General features: G+C 40.2%; 1 protein-coding gene across 1 annotated transcript; it reads left to right on the forward strand.

Annotated features, from left to right (window-relative positions):
* The first annotated feature begins 9,992 nt into the window (after positions 1-9,992).
* LOC122195016 (uncharacterized) lies at positions 9,993-17,259 on the forward strand. Its single transcript, XM_052765411.1, has 5 exons — positions 9,993-11,783; positions 12,564-12,787; positions 13,095-13,167; positions 13,946-14,013; positions 15,070-17,259. Exon 5 carries the CDS (start codon positions 15,236-15,238, stop codon positions 16,295-16,297), a length of 1,062 nt encoding a protein of 353 aa, XP_052621371.1. The 5' UTR covers positions 9,993-11,783; positions 12,564-12,787; positions 13,095-13,167; positions 13,946-14,013; positions 15,070-15,235; the 3' UTR covers positions 16,298-17,259.
* Positions 17,260-23,823: the final 6,564 nt, after the last annotated feature.

Genomic DNA, 23,823 nt, shown 5'->3' on the forward strand with positions numbered 1-23,823 from the left:
TCGAACCATTGTGAGAGGGCAATGACTCCGCCAGTCCCCTTGAAGGACAATGGCCTGCAGTTGGTGAAGTCCTTGTATGAGCACTCTTTCAAGGGCACCGGGATTTCACCATGAGTTGATAGGACATGGGTTCCTCCTCCAGTGGAACCAGATGAATGATATTGAGCCATGGCTGTAGCCACAATTGTAGCTACAACAGCATTTAAGGTTGTCGTGTCGAACTGAGGAGTAGGTGGTTGAGGAGGTGGAGGAGGTGGTGTTTCGTTATTAGGGTTTCTCCTTGGATTTCTACGAGGCGGCATCGTTGATCTATAAGTTTATGAAGATGAAAACATTGATAAGAGTTTAATGGAAGAATTGATGAAAATGACTCATGGACTAACTCTTTATAGCCCAACAATACGATTGAATGTAGATCTAGAACTAATAGGTGATCACATTTGGATAATAATTCTCATAAGATTAGGTACCTGTCAATATTACTGGAATTATAAATGTAAGAAGTTCGGGAAAAATGGCCAACAAAAAGATGCCTTACATCAACCAACATGGGAAAATTTTGACAGTATTAAAAGCTAACCAAGACCTAACAGGCCTAAGATTTACAAAGATAGAGAATTAGACCAGTGCTTTACATAACTAGGTTATATCCAAAAGAGAGAAGTTGATGAGAATCTATCGACAACGAGAACTACCAGACTGAGTTCTTGATCCTGACAGGAGATGTTCTATGTCCCTCATACGCCTATCAACTCTTTCTTGCTGAGCTCGAAGTTCTCTGACTTCAGCTTGGGTTTCAGTGAGTTCCCTCTGAAGAGCTGCATTGTGGACTAGAGTCCTTTCATGAGCAGACTCTAGCTGGTGAATGCAGAGAGTGTTAATGCCAGATCTGGCGTCAATCTCCATGATTCGGTCGATAGCTGCTCGACCCTGTTCTGTGTTCCGAGCAATCCTACGAACTATGATTGGTAGGACTCTGTCAGCAGAACCTCCCTCAGTAAGGTTATAGAAACTCCTGTCTCCATTGTAGGGAATGGGTTGACCCTGTTCCTGACTCCATCTATTCAAGTTAGTGGCCCACAGAGGTGTGGGTCCTTGAAATGCTGGACGAGGATTTGGGTTTTGATCATCTGGGGGCAGGTTATTGACTTCTGGCTCTAAGTCAGAACCATCAGAAAAGCCTTCAGTTTCATGATCATCCAAAGGAATTTGGTGATCATCTTCTGGTTCTTCTTCCAGCCATCCTGCATTGTCGTGGTTAGGATAGTACGGGTCTCCGGGAAGGTGGAATCCAACCATTAAATCTACGTGAGAAGAGAGGTATAAGAATCTAGTACATAAGTAACTTATAGTAAAGCAAAATACTCCTATACTATTTTAAGTTTAGGTTCTATTGTTCTCATTGTGGTATTGTGGGTAAGTTTTTAGATTTGTTGCAACCTCACAACCACACTTAGGCACATGCTAGTCAACCCTCAGATAATATAGTTGACCAGGCTATGTCTTCCCAGTTTTGACTATATGTCTTTAAGTCTACTTGTGTTTCCCAACAATCATAATACTTTTGTACTGTCTTAGTGACACTGATTTTAGTATGAATGCAGGCACGTATACTTAATTAAATATTTTAAATATTTAAAGTATAAACTGTTGGTCAGAGTATTTTTAATCCCTATGTATTTATAGTTAGTATATCTTTTATGGGTTGATATACTCAATTCACTATAAACAATGCTCTGATACCAATCTGTCACACCCTAAAACGATGAACGGCGGAAACGTTCTGGGGCGGAGGACGTCATGTACAATATCACAACAACGAATAGTAGTAAACAAGCAACAACATCATCCATTGCATTAATAATATAATTTCATACAAGTGTGTTCTGTCAAAATATATAAACACCAAAATATACATATCAAAATAAAAGACGAGTCTTGAACGAACTCCATCTTCTCAAAACCTGGCACCTATACCTGTCTACTGGTGACTAGAGAATACAAGTTATTTTGAAAGCAAGTATCAGCTTAAAGCTGGTGAGATCATAAGTATATTAGTGTCTGTGTTTGTATGAAAGCATTTGTAAGATGTTTTGTAAAATGTTTTGTAAGATGTTTTGCACTCTCCTAGAAAACCCTATGTTTCCTACTAACTGTAGCCTTCTACCAAGGCATCTAGTGTTTGTGCGTGTGTCTCTTGTAAGAGTGTGTGTTTTCCCAATTCTAACTATCCTTAACCAAAAATATAGTTTTTACATTACCGTGCATCGTGTGAATATTTACGAAGTGCATGTAATGGGAAAATATCATAGTGCCGTAGTATTTGTAATAAGTGACTACCGCTGTACTAACTACCTTAAAACAAAAGGTGTTCAAAGTAACATGTGATCGACCTGTATCCTACTACCGACTCTAGTAAAACGACGATGTAAGACGCCATAAGAAATGAAATTTGGCACCCGTAGACTTGCAAGTCCCACTGTAGCGAGCAGCAAGGTGTAGGATAGTCAATCCAGTATAGATCTATACGCAAACTCATACGCTCCCCAATTAAGGAGATTCGAGATACAAAAATGGTCATGGCAGGAAGTGCCATGACCCGTTTAATGGTTCACATAACTGCATGAATGTACATGTAATGAATGTACTAACTGTAAAGTGTACTCTTTCTCCATCTAGCTTGTATGTACTGTAATGTTCTGCGTGTGCTAGCTGAAATGTATGTTCTCTCTTTATCTAGCTCTGCGTGTGCTAACTGTAATGTATGTTCTCTCTTTATCTAGCATGTATAGTAATGTACTGTGTGTACTAGCTGTAATGTGTGTTCTCTCTATCTAGCATGTATAGTAATGTACTATATGTACTACTCGTACTGACTCATGAATGAACTGACTCTTTGTATGTTTCATTGTGCTAGTGATAGTATTAGTATCTTCCTGTGCTACCCCTATTGTAGCTTACTAGTAATGTAACTGGTACGTATGAACACGAAAGTATACCCTTGCTACCCAAGGGTATTCAATTGACTGGAAGAACCTTGATGTCTATATATGTATACATAATATATAACTAATATTTAGACGACCTTCGGACGGATAACCGATGCCCTACAGCCACATCCCAACGAGGAAAAGGAGATAAAGCGAGATGGCCTTCCTAATCCCTTTAAACATTGCTTACATATATATATATATATATATATATATATATATATATATATACACACACACACACATAGCCATGCATTTGATAATAAGTATAAAAGAGTTTAAGTAAAAATATTTGATAAGTAAAAAAGTTTGTAAAAGAGTTTGAAGCAAAACAGTTTGATAAACAGTTTGAACAGTAAGAAAACCACTGGTTTTGTAGTTATTAATCAAATGTGATTGATGTAATAACTATAAGTATTTAAATTGTATCCCCCCCCCCCCCATAAAAGCATTTAAAAACATTAAAACCATTGATTAAGGATATGAACTCACCTGTAGTGAGTGGTACGGATGAACTGAAGATGTAGGATTGCTAGGTGTCAAGTGAAGTCTTGAACACACTCTATGATGCTAGATAACATATAATATCACATATATGTATCGAATTAGTCTTTAAACAACTAATAAGCAAAGTCAAGACACCCTAGGACATGCTAAACACCTTATACAAGTGTTATAAGTCCCAAGGATTGCATCTAAGTGTTGTAGGGAAAGGCTAGTGTGCTTGGGGTTCAAGGAAAACTCCATTAGGGAGTTTACGGTTTTGTGGTCATAACCAAAAGAGTTTACGGTCGTAAACTCTTGAGTTTATGGCCATAAGCTCACACATTTTTTACCATTTGTTGTTTGAAGCCTTAAAAGTCCCTAGAAGCTTTTCTACTTGAAGTATGTGACTAAGGAAGGAACTAGGGTACCATTTCACTCCTATTTGGAGTTTACGGTCCCTAAACCTTTTTCCTTTGAGTTTACTACCGTAAACTCATAAGGTTTATGGTATTTTGGGGGTTTTCAAGTCCTTAGCTCATCAAACAATGGATCCATGATAGTTACTAAGGCATAGGAAGGAATTTGGGTCATTTATACATACTTTGGGGTGTTTACGGTTTTGGGAGCTCCCCAAACCGTAAACACATATAAATGAGAGACTTTTGTGCCTTTTGTGTGATAAACACATCAAGGAAGGATCTATACACGTCCCTAAGGCATTGTGAAGGACTAAGGCACCCTAAGGCACCCTTTGGCACCTTTACTTGGTGTTTACAGTTCAAGGACTTCTTGAACCGTGAACACCTTGTTCTTGGTGTTCTTGGGATATTTCCTTGATGTAAAGATGTATAACCAGCCTTACAATACACTAGGGTAGGAATACTTACTAGTTGGAAGCTTTAAATGAGCTAAAAGTCCAAGAACACTAGTGTGTGTTCTTGGTGAAAAGGAAGAATCAACCTTTTTGGAATGATTTCATGGTTAGAAGTGTGTTAAAAAAACTAGATCAAAGCATATAATCACTTAAGAAAGATAGAATCACTTACGAGATGATGATCTTGAAGAAAACTTTGGATGATACTTGAGCGAGTTTGAGATTTGATCTTGAAAAGGTGGAAAAATGCTAAAAATGGCTAAGTGCCACTTTTATACCCCTCCCCTTTAGGGTTTACGGCCGTAAACACCAAGTTTAGGCCGTAAAATCTAAACTTTTGATGTGTCGGGACTTTATTGTTGCACAATAAACCTTAATGCATCCTCTCTCCTGATATCTCTAAAGTGTGAATCTTGAAATACTCAAACTTATTCTAAAAAGTCTGAAAATTAACAGCAACTGTTCTGACTTCTATTGACTTGATATGTTTGTACAGAATTGAAATTTCAGGTTGTCAAATGAGTACACGCATAAAGAGGTTTACACATGAAGTTCTTGAATTCATTAAGGCCTTTCTTGTTTTGGGTATAGATCATGTGCTTTCAGTAGTACATGTCCAATACTACCTTCCACACCTATCTATACCTTCCACAAGGACTATCTGAAATCCTTAAATGTCACTTCCTTAATATTCATTACTTCTCTCATACGATAGAGCGCCTTATGCTCTAAGAGATATCCTAGGCTATCCTAGGACTACCATCACACCATTATCCATTATCAGCCGCAGAAGGAACTCCCTCCAATACCATATAACTACCTCACGAATACAATTACATATCATTGATACTAGATAATTCTTCGATTGAAAGGTCTCACACTACAATGGTTGGACTCAAACAAGAGCTGTGCAATAGAGTTGAACCCAACCTTCTAGAATTATCTAGTCCTTATAATATGTAATCAAATGCATTCAATTACTAGCTAGTTGATATTAATGAGAACTCCTAAAACCACAAAGCAAGCAACATTCAAGCACTGAGTAATCTGAGTCAGGGCATAACCTAAACATGTCATCTTATTAGATAGCTGATCCAACACTAGCATGCAGACCTACAAGGTCATACGATAGGCACATAAAGTCATCTATCCTAGCATCCTATGGTGCAATCCTAAGTAGATCCTTAGCCCTAATCTAGCATGCGATTCTCATATCCCTACATAAAACATATAATATGTATGGGTATTTTGGGAAGACTTACTTGAGGTCGGTCGATCGCATACATCACACCCCTTTATTTTATTATAAAACCTTTTAGAAAAAAACATTTTAAAATGAAAAACTTACCCAATCGTCATTTTGAGTTCAGACACATCGGATAGTATGTCGAATCCCTCAATACAATGCTCTGAAACCAACTTGTTACATCCCAAAAATCACAGACAAGAATTTCATTTTTAATTCAATCCAAACACCATAAAATCACATGTTAAACATTCAAAAGTATGTCGTAGTGAACTAATTATCATAGTACAATTCCCAAAATCACATACGTACGAAAAAAACATGGGTGGATGTGTTGCGATCAAACCAGGTTCTTCCCCTTCAAACTGGAGGTACCTGAAACCATAAACATAAACTGTAAGCACAAAGCATAGTGAGTTTCCCCAAAATACCCCATACCATGCATAAATAACAATTAGAACATAATTGGGTCTATTTCATGCCCTTCGGTCTCTTTCAACCGATATTGGGTCTATTTCACCACCTTCGGTCTTTCAACTGCCACTGGGTCAATTTCACCCCCTTTGGTCTCTCTCAACCGCCACAAGGTCTATTTCACCCCCTTAGGTCTATTTAAATCGGTATCACGTCTATTTCACCCCTACAGCTAAGCATACAATCATATCAAGAAGATTCATAAAGATAACAAGCACATACAGGCATAACAGTAAGTGTCACAAAGACATATATCATCCTACACACATAATCCAGTGGAACAACATTGGTTCCTTCGACCCACAAGTACAATAAAGGAACTCACCTCGGTCCGCTGATATACAAATAACACTCAGGCTGCTGAACTGGAACGTCCCCACACTAAACCATAAATAATAAAACTCCTAATTAACCATTTGGCCATAATCCAAAACCAAGATTCTAAATCCCTAATCTTGAATCCTAGGGTAAAATACCATTTTACCCTTTCTATATTGGGCATAACTTATCACGGTCCAAACCCAAAATTGCCCTAGGTCCAACAAGGCCCAAGAGACCTAAAACCTACCATGACATAAAAAGGCATAAGGTCCAATAATGGCCCAAATAACCTAAAACCCAAAAAGGATTCCTGGTGAGTACGCTAAGCATACCACTAGTACGCCCCGCATACTAGATTGTGCTAAGAGAATTGGTGACCTAGACGCGTAAGCTCAGTGTACACTTGCGTGTGCCAGACGTACGTTCCAGTTAGCCAAATCGCCATCAAGCACTTATGCTTTAAGTTCAAGCGTCCATTTTGCAGATCTAGATCTTAAGGAATGTCTTAAATGATAAAGTCAACAACTTGATGCCTTTGCATGGCTCAAATAGACTCAAGTCCAAGATTTAGCATTCTACTTCCATAAAATGATCATTAACTCATGCATGGTTGATCTACAGCCATCAAGATGCAAAATTTATGAACTAGGAACCTTAGAAACATCAAAAGGGACAACTCAAATCTTCTACAGTAACATTTAATCACAAGAACTCACTCATGGGACCAAAATTTGCTCAAAACTCAAATAGTCCTAGATCTAAGCATAGGGTAGCCAAGGTCAAGACTTTATACCTCTATGAACCTTGGATCTACAAGCTCCTACTTGATCAATGCTCCTTCACAAGCTTCTTTTTCTTCAAGATATGCCAGAAACACACAAGGATTAACTCTCTCTAGAAATGGGTTAGGGTTTTGAGATAGTGCTTAAACGGGAAATGGAGGCTAATACTGAGAAAGCCTTGGGACATAAGGTGTCTAAATAGGGTCCAAACTCTAAAATTTAAGGTTTACCCCTGGCTCACGTACGCCCAACGTACCAAAGGTACGCACATCATACTAGGAGGTTAACCCCATATTCAACATCCTTCGTGGTACGCCCAACATACAAGGTCTTTAAGCTAAATAAGTGAACATTTAATAACTAAGGAATTTACCTAAAATATTGGGCGTTACAACTATATTATAAAATTAAAATTTCAATGTAACAACATCTTTATAATGTTTTAGTAAAAAAATGATTGTAAATGAAATTGAGTTTTGACATGATAATATGAAGTTTTTAAAAGAAAAAAAAAAAACATTGAAGTAAAATGCAATAGAAAAACATATAACCAAGGTTGTTAAGATCGGGATTCTATGTAGGATATCGTTTTTGGGTTTGCAAGATCGGGATCGGGATCCTAAGATCCCACAAAATAAAACATAATTTTAATTTATAATTTTAAAACATTAAAAATATTTCAAACATTCATTTGAAAATTATAAAAACTTCAAAATATTAGTTATAAGCCACAATACAAAATGATAAATAGTAAATTGGTAAAGGGTAAAAGACATAAAATGGTATATTTATTTGCAAAAAAAAAAAAAAAAAAAAAAAAAAAAAAAAAAAAAAAAAACAAGGGAACATAGCGATCGAGTGTTGATCCTACAATCTTGCTATCCTACATGTAGTCATACCCAAAAATACGATCCAAATCGTTTTTCATACCTAGGATCGTGGGATCGTACGATCCAACGATCAGGATTGCGATTTTAACAACCATGCATATGATAATGAACTACGAAATAAATTGTTTCAAACAATGCTTTAGTTATGAATATGTCATTTAATTAATACACTTAAGTTTATATCAAAATGAATATTTTTATTTATTTTTTCACATCAAATCAATATTTTTATTTATTTTTCAGTTGAAATAAAATGCTTTTATATAACAACTTATACTCTTATTCAATTTATTTTATATAAAAAATATAAACAAAATATTAAATTCTTATAATTATGTTTTTAATAGTCGGTTGAAGGTTTTTTATATGATTTTATATCTTAACCTTATATGATTATATTATTTATTTAATTACTTAAACACAATTTAATTATTTTAATTGCATTTAATTAAGTCTCATAAATCTTTATTAAGTACCATTAATAAAAAAGCTTTTGAGTTATATTGGTTTAATGCTAGATAACTTTTATTTGTAATTTAAAAAGTTGTAATATTAAAAGGAAACTTCAATTATTAACATGTTAGTACTTGTATATTATTTTGATTAAAATATTGATATTAATAGAAATTTGAGTTTTGACAAAACAGTATGACGTTTTTAAATAAAAAGATTCAAAAACATTCGAGTAAAATACAAATCTTCAAACTTAAATTTATATATATATATATATATATATATATATATATATATATATATATATATATATATATATATATATATATATATATATATATATATATATATATATATATATATATGAAACGTATAATTGTAAATTGTACGATCTTCAAAAGTAAATATTCAATAATTCATTAGAAAATATCTGAAAATGTTTTATTCTTCGAAAAACAAGATTAAATGCAAAACTGTATATTTTTTTTAATATGTTATAAATATTAATTTGAATACACAAACATATTCATTTCCTAAATCACACAATATCTTCATGTACTACTTATTTTTTTTCAATTTAAAAAAATAAAACAAATTCCAAAAAATAAACCAACTAGACTACTTGAACAGCGATTAATGTTCAACAAAAATTATATCTAATTTAGCCTATATAAATCATACATAAGGTTATTAAGTTTAATTATAACATAATTCTTTAAGTTTCTTTCTATAGTATACCTTTTCACAGCTAATTCATACGTACGAATACAAACATCAAAATTAACATTCTCAATATAGTTGAAGGTGTTGATATATTTTCACTAAATATAAAAACTCAAATTGCAGATCCAATAAAAAAGAAAAAATCATGCCATAAACTTGATCTATAATAAGTTTGATCCTAATGGGCAACCAATCAATCCATAATAATATTTGTCAACAAACATAATAGGATATTATGTCATATCCAAACAACGAATATGATTTTTATAATGTTTATTCAAAATATTTCAAAACGTAGTGTAAAATACAACAACCTAAGAACCAAATGTCTCTAACTTATTTTAAATGACATATAATTCTAATATTTTAGCTATATAACTAAATTCTTGCGCAACACGCGAGGATTCATCTAGTTTGTGTGTGTGTGTGTGTGTGTGTGTGTGTATATATATATATATATATATATATATATATATATATATATATATATATATACCTTATAAAACATATTTGGTCAAATGTTGAATTTTAAGTCGTACAAACATTATTGCAATATTTACAATCATTTTATGCATCACCAACTTATGGGGTCAACAAAGAACGAGTCAAAGTTAAACCAATGTTTCTTGGATTTCTGCTTGTTCACTAGGTCCTCATTCCTTATCCTCCAACTTCTGCGTCTTGACCATGTCCTCATTCCTTATCCCCCCAATAACCTTTCCACTATATCACTATTTCTTTTGCCTGGTGATGCTATACATCTGCTCATCTTTTTCAACAATTTATATCACCCTCCCCTTATCTCATTCATCGTTGAATACCTTCCGCCTTTAACCATTTGCTTCCCTCACCACCTCAATCACATTCTTTCTCTCATTTTCAAACCATACTCCTCTTTATCCCATCGATTTTTTTGACCCGATCTTAGATTGGTTGGGTCATATAAACGACAGTGTAGTGTGAGGCTCGGGTAAGCATGAATCATCGAACAAGGCCAAGCGATAAACACATCAGGGTTGCTCTAATTTGATGAATATTGAAAAAAATTGGTCTATTCTCATAATCGAGCCCTAAATCTATATGGATTCAAGATTATGTTTTTATTTTGTCATTATCTCTTTCACTCTCATATAACGTTGTTGATCATTAGGGTTTATATTACCTTCCTCTTGGATTACAACAAGATATGTTATCCTTAAAAATTCCCTTTGTTGGTACATTTTTTTTATTTCATCACAAGTTATGTATTATCAGTTTTTGTCTTTCTTTGAGTCCTAGAGTTTCTATATATCACCTGACCATCATCATCTGTTTTTTTGTACACACGATATTGAACAAAATCAAGACCAAATAAGAATCAAGGAAGACAAAACTTGGTTCAAAAACCATTTACCCACTAAAGTTTTGTTTCATTTCATAATCGAATTTGTATGCCATTATTTATTTGTTTTGTGGATTATTTATAATTTACTGGATTTTAAGATTTTTTAGGTTCTTCAAACTTTATGATTGATGGTGTAGTTTTTTTTTTCAAGTTATTTCGAGTCATACATAGCTGGATTCCATCTTTTCCTCTAAAAAAAGCCAAATTTGCAAGTTCATTACATACCAGTTCCTTCTTCACTGGAATGGAATGGGTTATTCCATTAAAATGGAAAAAATCCTGTTTTTGTGTTTGTTTCTTCTATAGGGTATGCAATTTGGATATTATTCTCATATTATGTGGGTTGGATGTTAACCTTCATACGGGTATATAATTACTGTTTAGTTTGGATTTCGTGATTGTTTAAGCTTAATAAAATTAAAATGGGATATCTAAGACCCAACACAACTTTACTAAGCAAGCTTTTACATAAGCTCTCTCTCTCTCTCTCTCTCTCTCTCTCTCTCTCTCTCTCTCTCTCTCTTTCTCTGTGTGTGTTTCTTTTCTCACTTACGATTCCTTATCTAAGGTAAAAGCAAGTTTACTAAAGTGCAAGGAGCTTGCAAGAAACGATAAAAGAAGATCCCCTTTCTAATCCTAAAATCTACCATTTATTGGGAGCCTAAAAAACTGATAAATCTCTTTTTTTCCTTCTATTTTATATTTGCTTAAGTTCTTTGGTTTCTGTGTTTTATTATATAGTGGCTAAAGGAGTTCAAAAGTCTTGAACTATGGTTTCTAATTTCATACAATTTGTGTGTTTTTTTCTTTTTCTGCCACGTTTTTAGAAGTTGTCATTGAACATTCATGGTAAGCAACAGTTTCTAGCAATTATTTTGTTATTGTGGCTATAGAGATGAGTGAGGGTCATGATTTATGGTTAAACTCATATGCATCTTTCCATTAATGGTAATTTCATCTTGATTTCTCATGCATTTTGATTTTTTTATTTCATATTAAGATTGCTTTGGTTTATTATTTCTAGATGCATAAATAAATGAGTATGTTGTTTTGTCATTGTTTCCTTTGAAATATAAACTATTTTTGGTGATTTATTAATATGGTTTTGTTGGTTTAAATGTATGTGGAAGTCACAGCCCTCCATCCAAAGATGGATAAAGGTAAGTTACTACTTCTAATGCATTTTATCTGATAGCTTTTTCTATAGTTTCTAATTTCTACTATCCCTAACTAAGCATGAGTATAGGTATGTGCAATGATTTCACCAAATTGACACTATCAACGAGGGTACCTATGTTGTTTTTGGAACTGGATGTATATTATTAGTGAACAACTATTAAGGAACAAATGAACTTTTTTTGTTATCATTTTCATATTTTCAGAAAGTAAGTTAGGTCATGATTGGTTGCCTTGGGGATTTTATTGTGATAGTTGGTGTTTGGAATTCCTTCTGTGATTTTGACCATTTTACCCCAACTGATTATTGTTGCTTGGTTGATGCCCTAATATTTCTTTTTTTTGCCCTAATTATTTTTTAGACTCTCATTAAAGATTATGGACATGGTAGAGCTCATTGTTGTCAAAATTTTAGGCTATGTTTTAATTTGGCCGATTTTTCTCCTTGATTTTGCTCTGGTTTTGAAGTTAAATAGGAGAACCAATTGAACCAGGTCAATCTTGATTTTCATAGTGAATAGTGGTTTTCGCACAATAAATTATAAGTATGACTTCAAGTTCTGCTAATAAGTCCAAAATAAACTTCCAATTCCAAAAGGCCACCACGTTAGAAAGATAAAAAAGGTTAAAAAACTTTATATGTGACAAATGTCGATTGTTGGTTGACTTTTAGAGAAATGATCGCTACAAGAGCACAGTAGAATTGCGAATTTTTGAGAGCTTGACACTCACCTTTCTTACTAGAGACTTCCATTTTTTTGCAGGCCCATAACTTATGTCTGTCTTGCTCCCTAGTCCAAGCGGTCCTCAGATTAAAATACAAATGTTCGGCCCTTAATATGAGTCTGGCATACCAACCGATCCTCAGATCGTATCTAGAAGGCTACTGAGCCCTCAATAGGAGTTTGGCATGCCCCATCCGACCCTCAGCTCATACCTGGAATGCTCCAATATCCTTAAGCCCTCATGTAATAGCCCGGATTTCCAGGTATCTTTTATGCCTATGTTTTTAATGTTTTGTGAGGAGACTCGGCGAGATGGAGCTCAGACTCGCCGAGTAGGATCGCGGTTCAGGACGCGGGTTCGCGCCCGGACTCGACGAGTCCAAGGGGTGGACTCGGCGAGTCCTCGCTGTTTAATGAAACCCTAATTTCCCGGCCTTAAGCCCTATTTAAAGGACCTTATGGCCCTTCATTGCGGCTACCTGGATCTTGAGAGCACCAAAACAGCTGAGGGATTCGTGTGAGTGAGAAAGAGGCCATTGTTCACCAAATTTGTGTGTTTTTGCAAGAAAGGAAGAGGAAAGGCAAGCTAGAAGAGTTGGGGAGCTTGGATCTTCTTTCATTTCATCAGAGGAGGCTTCTTGAGGTATCCTTCAGAGCTTATTTTCGTATTTTGTTGTTATTGTCAAATCTAGGGTTTCTTCATGCCTTATTTGCTTTATATTGGAAGTGTGAGAGGTCCCATGGGGATATGGTGCCTAGATCTGGACCTTAGCAGGTCCAGAGAGTCCCTAATGTCATGCTTTATGTCCTCCCTTTTGGGTTGGAGGCTAGGGTTGCCATTCTAGAAGTCATTTCTCCAAAAAGAGCCTTGTAAGCGTTGTATGGTAACCAAGATATGAACTTTACGTGATGAATAAGCTTAGGAGGGCCAGATCTATGAGTGGATGGTACGGATCTGACCTCAGAAGCTAGTTTGGGTTGATGCATGGCATGGACTCGCCGAGTCTGAAGAACAGACTCAGCGAGTAGCATGAAGATTGTCCTTAACCACTCAGCGAGTGGTCTTGCCGAGTTAAGGGTCGACTCAGTGAGTCAGGGAGAGTTAGAGAGGGTGGATAGTTGGACTGAGTCGAGCTGGGACTCACCGAGTTGTTCTTGAGACTCGGCGAGTTGAGTCGTGGTGGCCCCGCGATTCATGCCAGGTGGAACCCGTCGACTTAGGGGAGTACCCGACGTGTCAAAAGAGAATCCTAGAGAGTTGGTGAATACGTATAGACTCGCCGAGTCGCCCTAGTGCACTCGCCGAGTCCGGCCAAAGTTGACCGTTGACCGTTGACCATTGACCGTTGACCAGAGTTGACTTGATAGGGGTAGTCAACCTTAGTGGTAAAAGTGTTAATCAGAGATGTATGATGTTATAGGAGGATTATAGCTCGGAGGATCGAGCACGAGTGATTTCCCGGATTCGCGAGTTATCGAGATATACGAGGTGAGTCTTCTCACTATACTTTACCTTGAGAAGGTAATCAGAGTTATGTGTCAGAGTATGTATGTTATGTGTATGCTATGTGTTGTACCGCATGATGTCTATGTGATTTATGCTGTGCATGTTTATAGAGTTGGAACCGGAAGGTTCCCAGAGTTAGAACCTGAGGGTTCACAGAGCTTGGGTGCACGGACCCATAGAGTTATAGCCTTAAGTGGCTAATATATGTTTATGTGGTATTTTGGGGAACTCACTAAGCTTTGTGCTTACAGTGTTAGTGTTGTTGTTTCAGGTACTAGCGATGACCATGGGAAGGCGCCGCCTTGATCTGTACACACGCATGAGATTTTGATATACATATGATCTTGGGATTTTGTATAATGTGAATTGGGATTTAAACTTAATGTTTTTATGAAAAGTTAATGAGAAATGTTTTTATAATTTGTGAAAAATTATTTTGAAATTCTCGGTGTTACAAGTTGGTATCAGAGCCTTGGTTTGAGGGATTCGAGTACACCTTCGGGCGTATTTAAACTCAAACTGAGGATTTGAGAAGTATTTTCAAAAAGAGTAAAAGATTTTGAAAAGAAACGCAAAGCAGAGTTGTGTGTACGATCAGTCCGCGCCCGAACGGTGATTTCCCAAAATACCCTCATGTTATGTGCTATTGATATTGATATGATGTATCCGCATGCTAGAGTAGGCTAGGTATTCCTATTAGGACTAGAGTAGCCTGATTTGTGGTACCTTAGCCTAGGAAGAGGTGAGCTGCTATGAGATGCTTGAGAGTGAGTAGGTAGCAGCGAGGGGCTTGTGAGAGATCTATTAGAGAAAAGGTCTATGCATGTTAGAGTACTTGGAATTTGGGATCCGAAGAGGAGGACTTGGGGTGTATTCTGATACGGTGCGGACAGTAGTATTGGGCCCGTACTACTGAAAGCACCGGAGCGGTGTACAGCCCAAGTAAGAATCTTTGGAATACCAAGGATCAAGGAGGGAAGAGTTGACGAGTGTGAGTATGCTCGTATGGGTTCTAATTTATCGTATGTTGTATTTCAGAGGTAGATCATGGTGAGGACACGCTTGATGCCTGAGAGCAGTGGTACCAGTGATGAGGAGATCCGCCGGATCATTCATGAGGAGGTGGCTGCGCCCATCAGGGCAAAGATACCAGAGATGTTTGGGTCTATTAAGACCATGCTGATCGAGACCTTTGACGAGCATTATGCCGCTCTTTCTGAGGCTACTGTTGCAGCGGCCACTGCAGCAATTGTTGCTGCGAGGCCGCAAGGTGGTGATGCGTTGCTGTTCCAAGAGTTCAGCAACACAAAAACCACCAGAGTTTGATGGGACCCAGGATCCGGTGGCAGCGATGAGGTGGATATCTGATATAGAGGGGTGTTTCTTCACTTGCTCATCTCCTGAGCATTTGAAGGTTCGGTTCGCGCTGAACCAGCTTCGCTTGGGAGCGAAGGACTGGTGGAAGTTTGTGACGGCGCATTATACGCCTGCTGAGCTTGCGGCAGTGACCTGGGAGAGGTTCACTGTCATGTTCCGAGATGAGTACGTTCCCCAGGTGGAGAGGGAGCGTTTGGCACAGGAGTTTCTGACCCTCAAGCAGGGTACTGAGTCAGTTACAACGATCACGAGGATGTTCCATGAGAGGGCGATGTTTTGCCCTGAGCACGTGTCCACTGAGAAGGCACGTATGAGCCGTTATTTGAGCATTCTGAGGAGGGATATTCGGGAGTTCGCGGCGAACTCCTCGTACCGGACATTTTCCGAGCTTCAGGTAAATGCCCGGAAGAGGGAGATTGAGCTAGAGACTCAGGCCAGGGAGGAGGTGGAGTCGCAGGGGAGGGATCGGCGACCGGCACAGTCTCAGCCGGCAGCCAAGCGGGCCAAGCCTGCTGATCCCAAACCAGGGAGCCAGAAGGGCCGCACTTGTGGGAAGTGTGGCAAGGGTCACGATGGAGTCTGCAGAGCGGAATCTTGCTACAAATGTGGCAAGGAGGGGCATATGGCCAAGGATTTCCCCAAGGGGTTTGCAGTGTGCTTTCACTGCAATCAGACCAGACACCGGAAGGCAGAGTGTCCGCAGTTGCGAGGGTCATCTCAGGGAGCACCTCAGGGATCTGCCCCTGCCGCCATCAGAGCTACAGAGAGTCGGCCAGTGAAGGCCGAGGCGCCGAGGGCACGGGGGAGAGCCTTTCAGCTGACCGCAGAGGAGGTCCGCGCAGCGCCCGATGTCGTGGCTGGTATGTATTCTTTCATGTATTTATTTTGATGTTGTGATATTATGCTTATGTTATGTTATGCGTAGGTACTTTTCTTGTGAATTCTGTACCTGCCTTGGTGTTATTTGAGTCGGGTGCGAGTCGGTCTTTTGTATCTTTGGCTTTTAGTCAGCATATCAGTGTCAGTCGTGAGGCGTTGAGTCGGCCTCTGAGAGTTTCCATAGCTGATGAGAGGGTGATATATGCCACGGAGGTTCTCCGAGGGTGCGTAGTTGAGATTTTCATATTTAAGTTCCCGATTGATCTAGTTCCTATTGCTATGGGTGATGTCTGTGTCATGGTGGGCATGGATTGGTTGAGCAGATTTGGTGCGGTTATTGATTGTGAGCGGCAGCTGGTGACCATACGAGACCCTAGTGGGGGAGTTCTTTCGGTATACGGCGAGGGTACACGTTCAGGATCAGCGTTTTGTTCGGCCGCTAGAGCGAGGCAGTGTCTACAACAGGGCTGTAAGGGTTTTGTGGCGTATGTGATGGATACGCGGGTGGATTCCGAGAGGCCGAGTTCAGTTGAGGAGGTTCCGGTGGTGCGTGAGTTCCCGGATGTGTTTCCCAAGGAGTTGTCGGGTGTGCCTCCTGTGAGGCAAGTGGAGTTTGGTATCGATTTGGTTCCGGGGGCCGCGCCTATCACCAAGGTGCCTTATCGCCTTGCACCTCCAGAGATGCAAGAGTTATCCTCGCAGCTTCAGGAGCTGCTGGGGAAGGGGTTTATTCGGCCGAGCAGCTCGCCATGGGGAGCACCTATCCTGTTCGTCAAAAAGAAGGACGGTTCACACTGGATGTGTATTGATTACCGGTAGTTGAACAAGCTGACGGTCAAGAACCGTTACCCGTTGCCGAGGATCGAAGATTTGTTCGACCAGCTGCAGGGAGCATCATGGTTCTCCAAGATCGATTTGAGGTCTGTCTATCATCAGGTGAGGGTGCGGGATGAGGATGTCCAGAAGACAGCGTTCAGGACGCGTTATGCGCATTATGAGTTTGTGGTGATGCCTTTTGGGCTCACCAATGCCCCGGCAGTGTTCATGGATCTCATGAACCGAGTGTGTAGGCCGATGCTGGATCGGTCGGTGATTGTGTTTATCGATGATATTCTAGTATATTCGAGATCTAGAGAGCAGCATGAGGAGCATTTGAGAGAGGTTCTCGGGGTTCTGAGATCGGAGAGGCTTTATGCCAAATTCTCCAAGTGTGATTTCTGGTTGCGGGAGGTCCAATTCTTAGGACATCTCGTTAATCAGGAAGGGATATTGGTCGATCCGGCCAAGGTTGAGGCGGTGATGAGTTGGGAGGTGCCGAAGTCACCCTCCGAGATCAGGAGTTTCCTAGGGCTGGCAGGGTATTATCGGAGGTTTATTAAGGATTTCTCTAAGATCGCAGTGCCACTCACCAGGTTGACCTGGAAGGGTGTTGCTTTTTCATGGGGCCCCGAGCAGCAGGCCTCCTTTGAGACACTTCGCAAAGGTTGTGTGAAGCCCCGGTGTTAGCTCTCCCGGAAGGGATGGAGGACTTTATGGTATATTGTGATGCATCGATTTTGGGATTGGGAGTTGTGCTGATGCAGAGGGGGCATGTGATAGCATATGCTTCGAGGCAGCTGAAGCCTCATGAGACGAGATATCCCACCCATGATCTAGAGTTGGGGGCTATGGTGTTCGCCCTCAAAATTTGGCGTCACTACTTGTATGGGGTTCGGTGTACGATATACACGGACCATAAGAGTTTGAAGTATTTGATGGATCAGCCCAACCTAAATATGCGTCAGAGAAGGTGGTTGGATGTGGTCAAGGATTATGATTATGAGATCTTGTACCACCCAGGCAAGGCTAATGTGGTAGCCGATGCACTGAGCCGCAGGGAGGAGAGCACCCCGCTACAGGAGGTATGTTTGAGATTGACAGTGATAGCCCCGGTATTGGACGCTATTCGTGGGGCACAAACCGAGGCTGTGCAACCTGAGATGCAGAAGAGGGAACGGGTTGTTGGTTTGGTTTCAGAGTTTGTTACCGATGGTCGGGGGCTTATGACATTTCAGGGGCGTATTTGGGTACCGTTTGTGGGAGGAACGCGTACTATTTTGATGGAGGAGGCGCATCGGTCGAAATTTTCGATCCATCCGGGGGCCAATAAGATGTATTTGGATTTGAGAAAGGATTATTGGTGGCCCTGTATGAAGAGGGATGTCGCGTGGTTCGTTGAGAGGTGCTTGACCTGCCGTAGGGTTAAGGCTGAGCACCAGAGGCCGCATGGTAAGTTGCAGCCATTGGAGGTTCCCGAGTGGAAGTGGGAACAGATCTCTATGGATTTCATCACCAAATTGTCGAGGACTGCCAGAGGGGTTGATGCAATTTGGGTGATTGTGGACAGGTTGACGAAGAGCGCTGACTTCCTTGCCATCAGTGAGAGTTCTTCAACAGAGAAATTGGCGGAGGTGTATGTGAGAGAAGTGGTATCTCGGCATGGGGTGCCGATCTCGATTGTCTCAGACCGTGATGTGCGTTTCACTTCCAGATTTTGGAAGAAATTCCATGAGGAGTTGGGTACTAGACTGCATTTTAGTACCGCATATCAGCCCCAGACAGACGGTTAGAGTGAGCGGATGATTCAGATGCTCGAGGACATGCTCCGAGCATGTGTGTTGGATTTTGGGGGTAGCTGGGATTCATATTTGCCTTTGGCAGAGTTTTCCTACAACAACATCCATCATTCGAGCATTGGTATGCCACCCTTTGAGCTGTTGTATGGGAGGAGGTGTTGGATCCCCATTTGTTGGGGAGAGGTTGGTCAGCGGGTGTTGGGCAGTACAGAGATCGTGCTTTAGACGACAGAGCAGATTCAGCAGGTCAGACAGAGGTTGTTGACCGCTCAGAGCCGACAGAAGAGTTATGCAGACCGACACCGGTCCGAGCTTGAGTTTCAGCTCGGCGACCTTGTACTCCTGAAGGTCTCTCCTTGGAAAGGAGTGATTCGATTCAGGAAGAGGGGCAAGTTGGGACCCGATATATTGGACCTTTCCGAGTGATCGCGAGGGTAAGCCGGGTAGCCTATCGTTTGGATTTGCCAGCAGAGTTGGGGCAGATTCACGACACTTTTCATGTGTCGCAGCTGAGAAAGTGCATAGTCGATGAGTTGGCAGTGGTTCCATTAGAGGATATTCAGGTGGATGCGAGTCTGAATTATGCCGAGAGACCAGTGGCCATCAGAGATCGGAAAATCAAGGTTTTGAGGAACAAGGAAGTACCCCTGGTGTTGGTTCAGTGGCAGCATCAGAGGGGATCGGAGATGACCTGGGAGCCGGAGCGTGAGATGCGTGAGCAGCATCCGGAGCTATTTGCAGAGCAAGACTTCAAGGGCGAAGTCTAGGTTCTAGTGGGGGAGAATTGTAACAGCCCGGATTTCCAGGTATCTTTTATGCTTATGTTTTCAATGTTTTGTGAGGAGACTCGGCGAGATGGAGCTCAGACTCGCCGAGTAGGATCGCGGTTCAGGACGTGGGTTCACGCCCGGACTCGACGAGTCCAAGGGATGGACTCAGCGAGTCCTCGCTGTTTAATGAAACCCTAATTTCCCGGTCTTAAGCCCTATTTAAAAGGCCTTATGGCCCTTCATTGCGGCTACCTGGATCTTGAGAGCACTAAAACAGCTGAGGGATTCGTGTGAGTGAGAAAGAGGCCATTGTTCACCAAATTTGTGTGTTTTTGCAAGAAAGGAAGAGGAAAGGAAAGCTAGAAGAGTTGGGGAGCTTGGATCTTCTTTCATTTCATTAGAGGAGGCTTCTTGAGGTATCCTTCAGAGCTTATTTTTGTATTTTGTTGTTATGGTCGAATCTAGGGTTTCTTCATGCCTTATTTGCTTTGTATTGGAAGTGTGAGAGGTCCCATGGGGATATGGTGCCTAGATCTGGACCTTAGCAGGTCCAGAGAGTCCCTAATGTCATGCTTTATGTTCTCCCTTTTGGGTTGGAGGCTAGGGTTGCCATTCTAGAAGTCATTTCTCCAAAAAGAGCCTTGTAAGTGTTGTATGGTAACCAAGATATGAACTTTACGTGATGAATAAGCTTAGGAGGGCCAGATCTATGAGTGGATGGTGCAGATCTGACCTCAGAAGCTAGTTTGGGTTGATGCATGGCATGGACTCGCCGAGTCTGAAGAACAGACTCGGCGAGTAGCATGAAGATTGTCCTTAACTACTCAGCGAGTGGTCTTGCCGAGTTAAGGGTCGACTCAGTGAGTCAGGGAGAGTTAGAGAGGGTGGACAGTTGGACTGAGTCGAGCTGGGACTCGCCGAGTTGTTCTTGAGACTTGGCGAGTTGAGTCGTGGTGGCCCCGCGATTCATGCCAGGTGGAACCCGTCGAGTCAGGGGAGTACTCGACGTGTCAAAAGAGAATCCTAGAGAGTTGGTGAATATGTATAGACTCGCCGAGTCGCCCTAGTGCACTCACCGAGTCCGGTCAAAGTTGGCCGTTGACCGTTGACCATTGACCGTTGACCAGAGTTGACTTGATAGGGGTAGTCAACCTTAGTGGTAAAAGTGTTAATCAGAGATGTATGATGTTATAGGAGGATTATAGCTCGGAGGATCGAGCACGAGTGATTTCCCGGATTCGCGAGTTATCGAGATATACGAGGTGAGTCTTCTCACTATACTTTACCTTGAGTAGGTAATCAGAGTTATGTGTCAGAGTATGTATGTTATGTGTATGCTATGTGTTGTACTGCATGATGTCTATGTGATTTATGCTGTGCATGTTTATAGAGTTGGAACCGGAAGGTTCCTAGAGTTTGAACCTGAGGGTTCACAGAGCTTGGGTGCACGGACCCATAGAGTTATAGCCTTGAGTGGCTAATATATGTTTATGTGGTATTTTGGGGAACTCACTAAGCTTTGTGCTTACAGTGTTAGTGTTGTTGTTTCAGGTACTAGCGATGACCGTGGGAAGGCGCCGGCTTGATCTGTACACACGCATGGGATTTTGATATACATATGATCTTAGGATTTTGTATAATGTGAATTGGGATTTAAACTTAATGCTTTTATGAAAAGTTAATGAGAAATGTTTTTATAATTTGTGAAAAATTATTTTGAAATTCTCGGTGTTACACCTCCGTACGAGTCTGGCATACCACCTGGTCCTCAACTCGTATCTGGAATGCATCTAATCCCTTAATATGAATCTAGCATGTCCCACCCGACCCTCAACTCATATTTGCAATACTCCAATACCCTTAAGCCCTCAGTATGAGTCTGGCATACCACCCGTGTAACTCCTAAAGCCTTGAAGATAAATTGTTGACAATAAGCTTTATTTGAGTTGAACTCAGTGAGTTGGAGGGTCCAACTCGGTGAGTTTATGATGAAAGATTCGCAAGATTAAAGTAGCCAACTCGGCGAGTTGGTGGCAGGGTTGGAAACCCTACTTTTTAGGGTGTTTCACCCTATTTAAAGGCCTTAAGCTCCTTTGGTTGGCTCCTTAGCAGCCTCCATTGTTTTCTGAACCCTAAATCAAGTGGTAGCCTCCATTGTCAAACTTTTGAACCTTGGATGAAGTTTGGTGGTCATTTTGTGCATTATGAAGGAGTTTGAAGATCTTGAAGTTCTAAGCTTGGAGAAGGAAGTCTTCAATCCAGTATATCTACCCACTTTGCAAGGAGTTTGAGGTATCAAGTTCTTATTTTGATGGCTAGATGCTTAGATCTCTCTTTTCGGTTAATTTGTTATGCTTTAGCCATGGGTTGAATAAATTTCTGTATTAGGACGTCCAAAGCATTATTCTTTCAGATATAGGGTTGTCATGCACTCTTTTGGCATAAAGGTGCCAACTTTATGGATTTAAGGACTTCTTGTGTGCATTAAGTCCCTTATTAAGCCCTTCTTGAGCTTTTCAGCTTCTTCTAGGCATGCATGAATGTAAAGTTGGCAACTTTATGTGGGTTTCCAGCTCTAGGGTGTCAGATCTGCACTATGTGGCTTTATCTTTGGAGATTAAGTGCTTAATGGTTAAGACTACACTCTTTCAAGTATATCGTTTGGGTTTGAACCCATTACGGTGGTTCCTAGGGGTAAAGTTGGAAACTTTACCCTTCTAGATCTCATTTTGGTCGAGATCTGATCTTTGGAGCTCTTGGATTCGATGAAGGCAACTTAATGTATTAAGTTGTTGGGTCTCGGGCGAACTCGGCGAGTTGTTTTGGTTTTCCCCATTTTTGAGTTGATGTAGAACTCTACGAATTGGGTCAATATAGATTATGGATCTTGTCCTTTTGGCTTATGTCGTTGACCAAGTTTGTCCTAAGGGGTGCTTGAGGTAATTTGAATTGTATCTAAGGAAAATATGGGCTTAGGATAAGGCCCATATAGGATTGGGCACAATTTGAAAAATTGGGCCATTAGTGGGCCTTTGTGGATCCTTTGGTTTTGGGCTTGAGAGCTTGATTTATTAATGGGCCATCAGAACATAAAGTGTTGGACTAGAGAGATTGGTTGGGCCTTAAGACGAGGCCATGTACGGGTTTGGGTCTAATGTGGAAAATTGGGCTAATGGTTGATTTGTGGGACTTTGGCCCTTTTAGAGTGTACTTGGGTCATACATTTGGATAAGGTTAGGTAGGGGTAAAATGGTCTTTTTATCCCAAACATGGAGTTGTGGTTTGGATTGGAACTCAATTTTTAATTAGGTGTCGTTTTGTTATTAATAGTTTAGGGATCAGTCAGCCTGCAGCCAAGAGTTTTCTGTAAGTTTTAGTAGTGCGAGGTGAGTCTTCTCACTATAGCCATGGGTCAAAGGCACCAATGTCGGCCCATTATGTGATATGTAGTATGCTAGTTGTCTCTATGATACTTGCATGGAAGACCCCCGGGGGGATCCCGTGGTAATTGGATGTCAGACCATGAGGGGAAAGCCCATGGCATTCCAGGTAAAGACCATGGAGGAGCCCATGACATAATAGATCAAGACCATAGGGGAGCCCATAAAACCTATATGTATATGTGTGATAATCTATGATTGTATGAGGTATGGTATTTTAGGGATCTCACTAAGCTTTGTGTTTATGGTTTTCAGTTTATGTTTTAGGTACTCCAGTTTTCAAATGGAAGAGCTCGAGATGATTGCAGACCACACACCACATGTTTCCGCTTATTGTGAATTATTTTACTTAATTGAAGTTTCACTAAATATTGGTTACTCTGGTTTATGAAAACAATATGTATTAACGATTTAATTATTTAAAAAAATTGTGTCATGATTTTGGGTCGTTTCAACCCGATCCTCAGCTTGTATCTGGAATGTATCTGAGCCCTTAGTATGAGTATGTCATGCCCCACCTAACCCTCAACTCATATCTAGAATGCTCCAGGGTTTGTTGGCTACAACACGAAGCAGTACAACCTCAACCCAACACAATATATCTATAAATAACAACATATACAGATAATAATGCAGACAGAATCATAAGTAGTCCTACTGATCTACCAGACTAGCATATTAATAACTAGCATAATCTTGCACATCTATTCT

This window comes from Lactuca sativa, chromosome 7 (genome assembly GCF_002870075.4).
Source record: "Lactuca sativa cultivar Salinas chromosome 7, Lsat_Salinas_v11, whole genome shotgun sequence".
Classification (NCBI taxonomy): Eukaryota; Viridiplantae; Streptophyta; class Magnoliopsida; order Asterales; family Asteraceae; genus Lactuca; species Lactuca sativa.

Coding starts and splice junctions, on each gene's coding strand:
- LOC122195016 (XM_052765411.1), top strand. CDS start 15,236: ATGCCGCTCTTTCTGAGGCTACTGTTGCAGCGGCCACTGCAGCAATTG.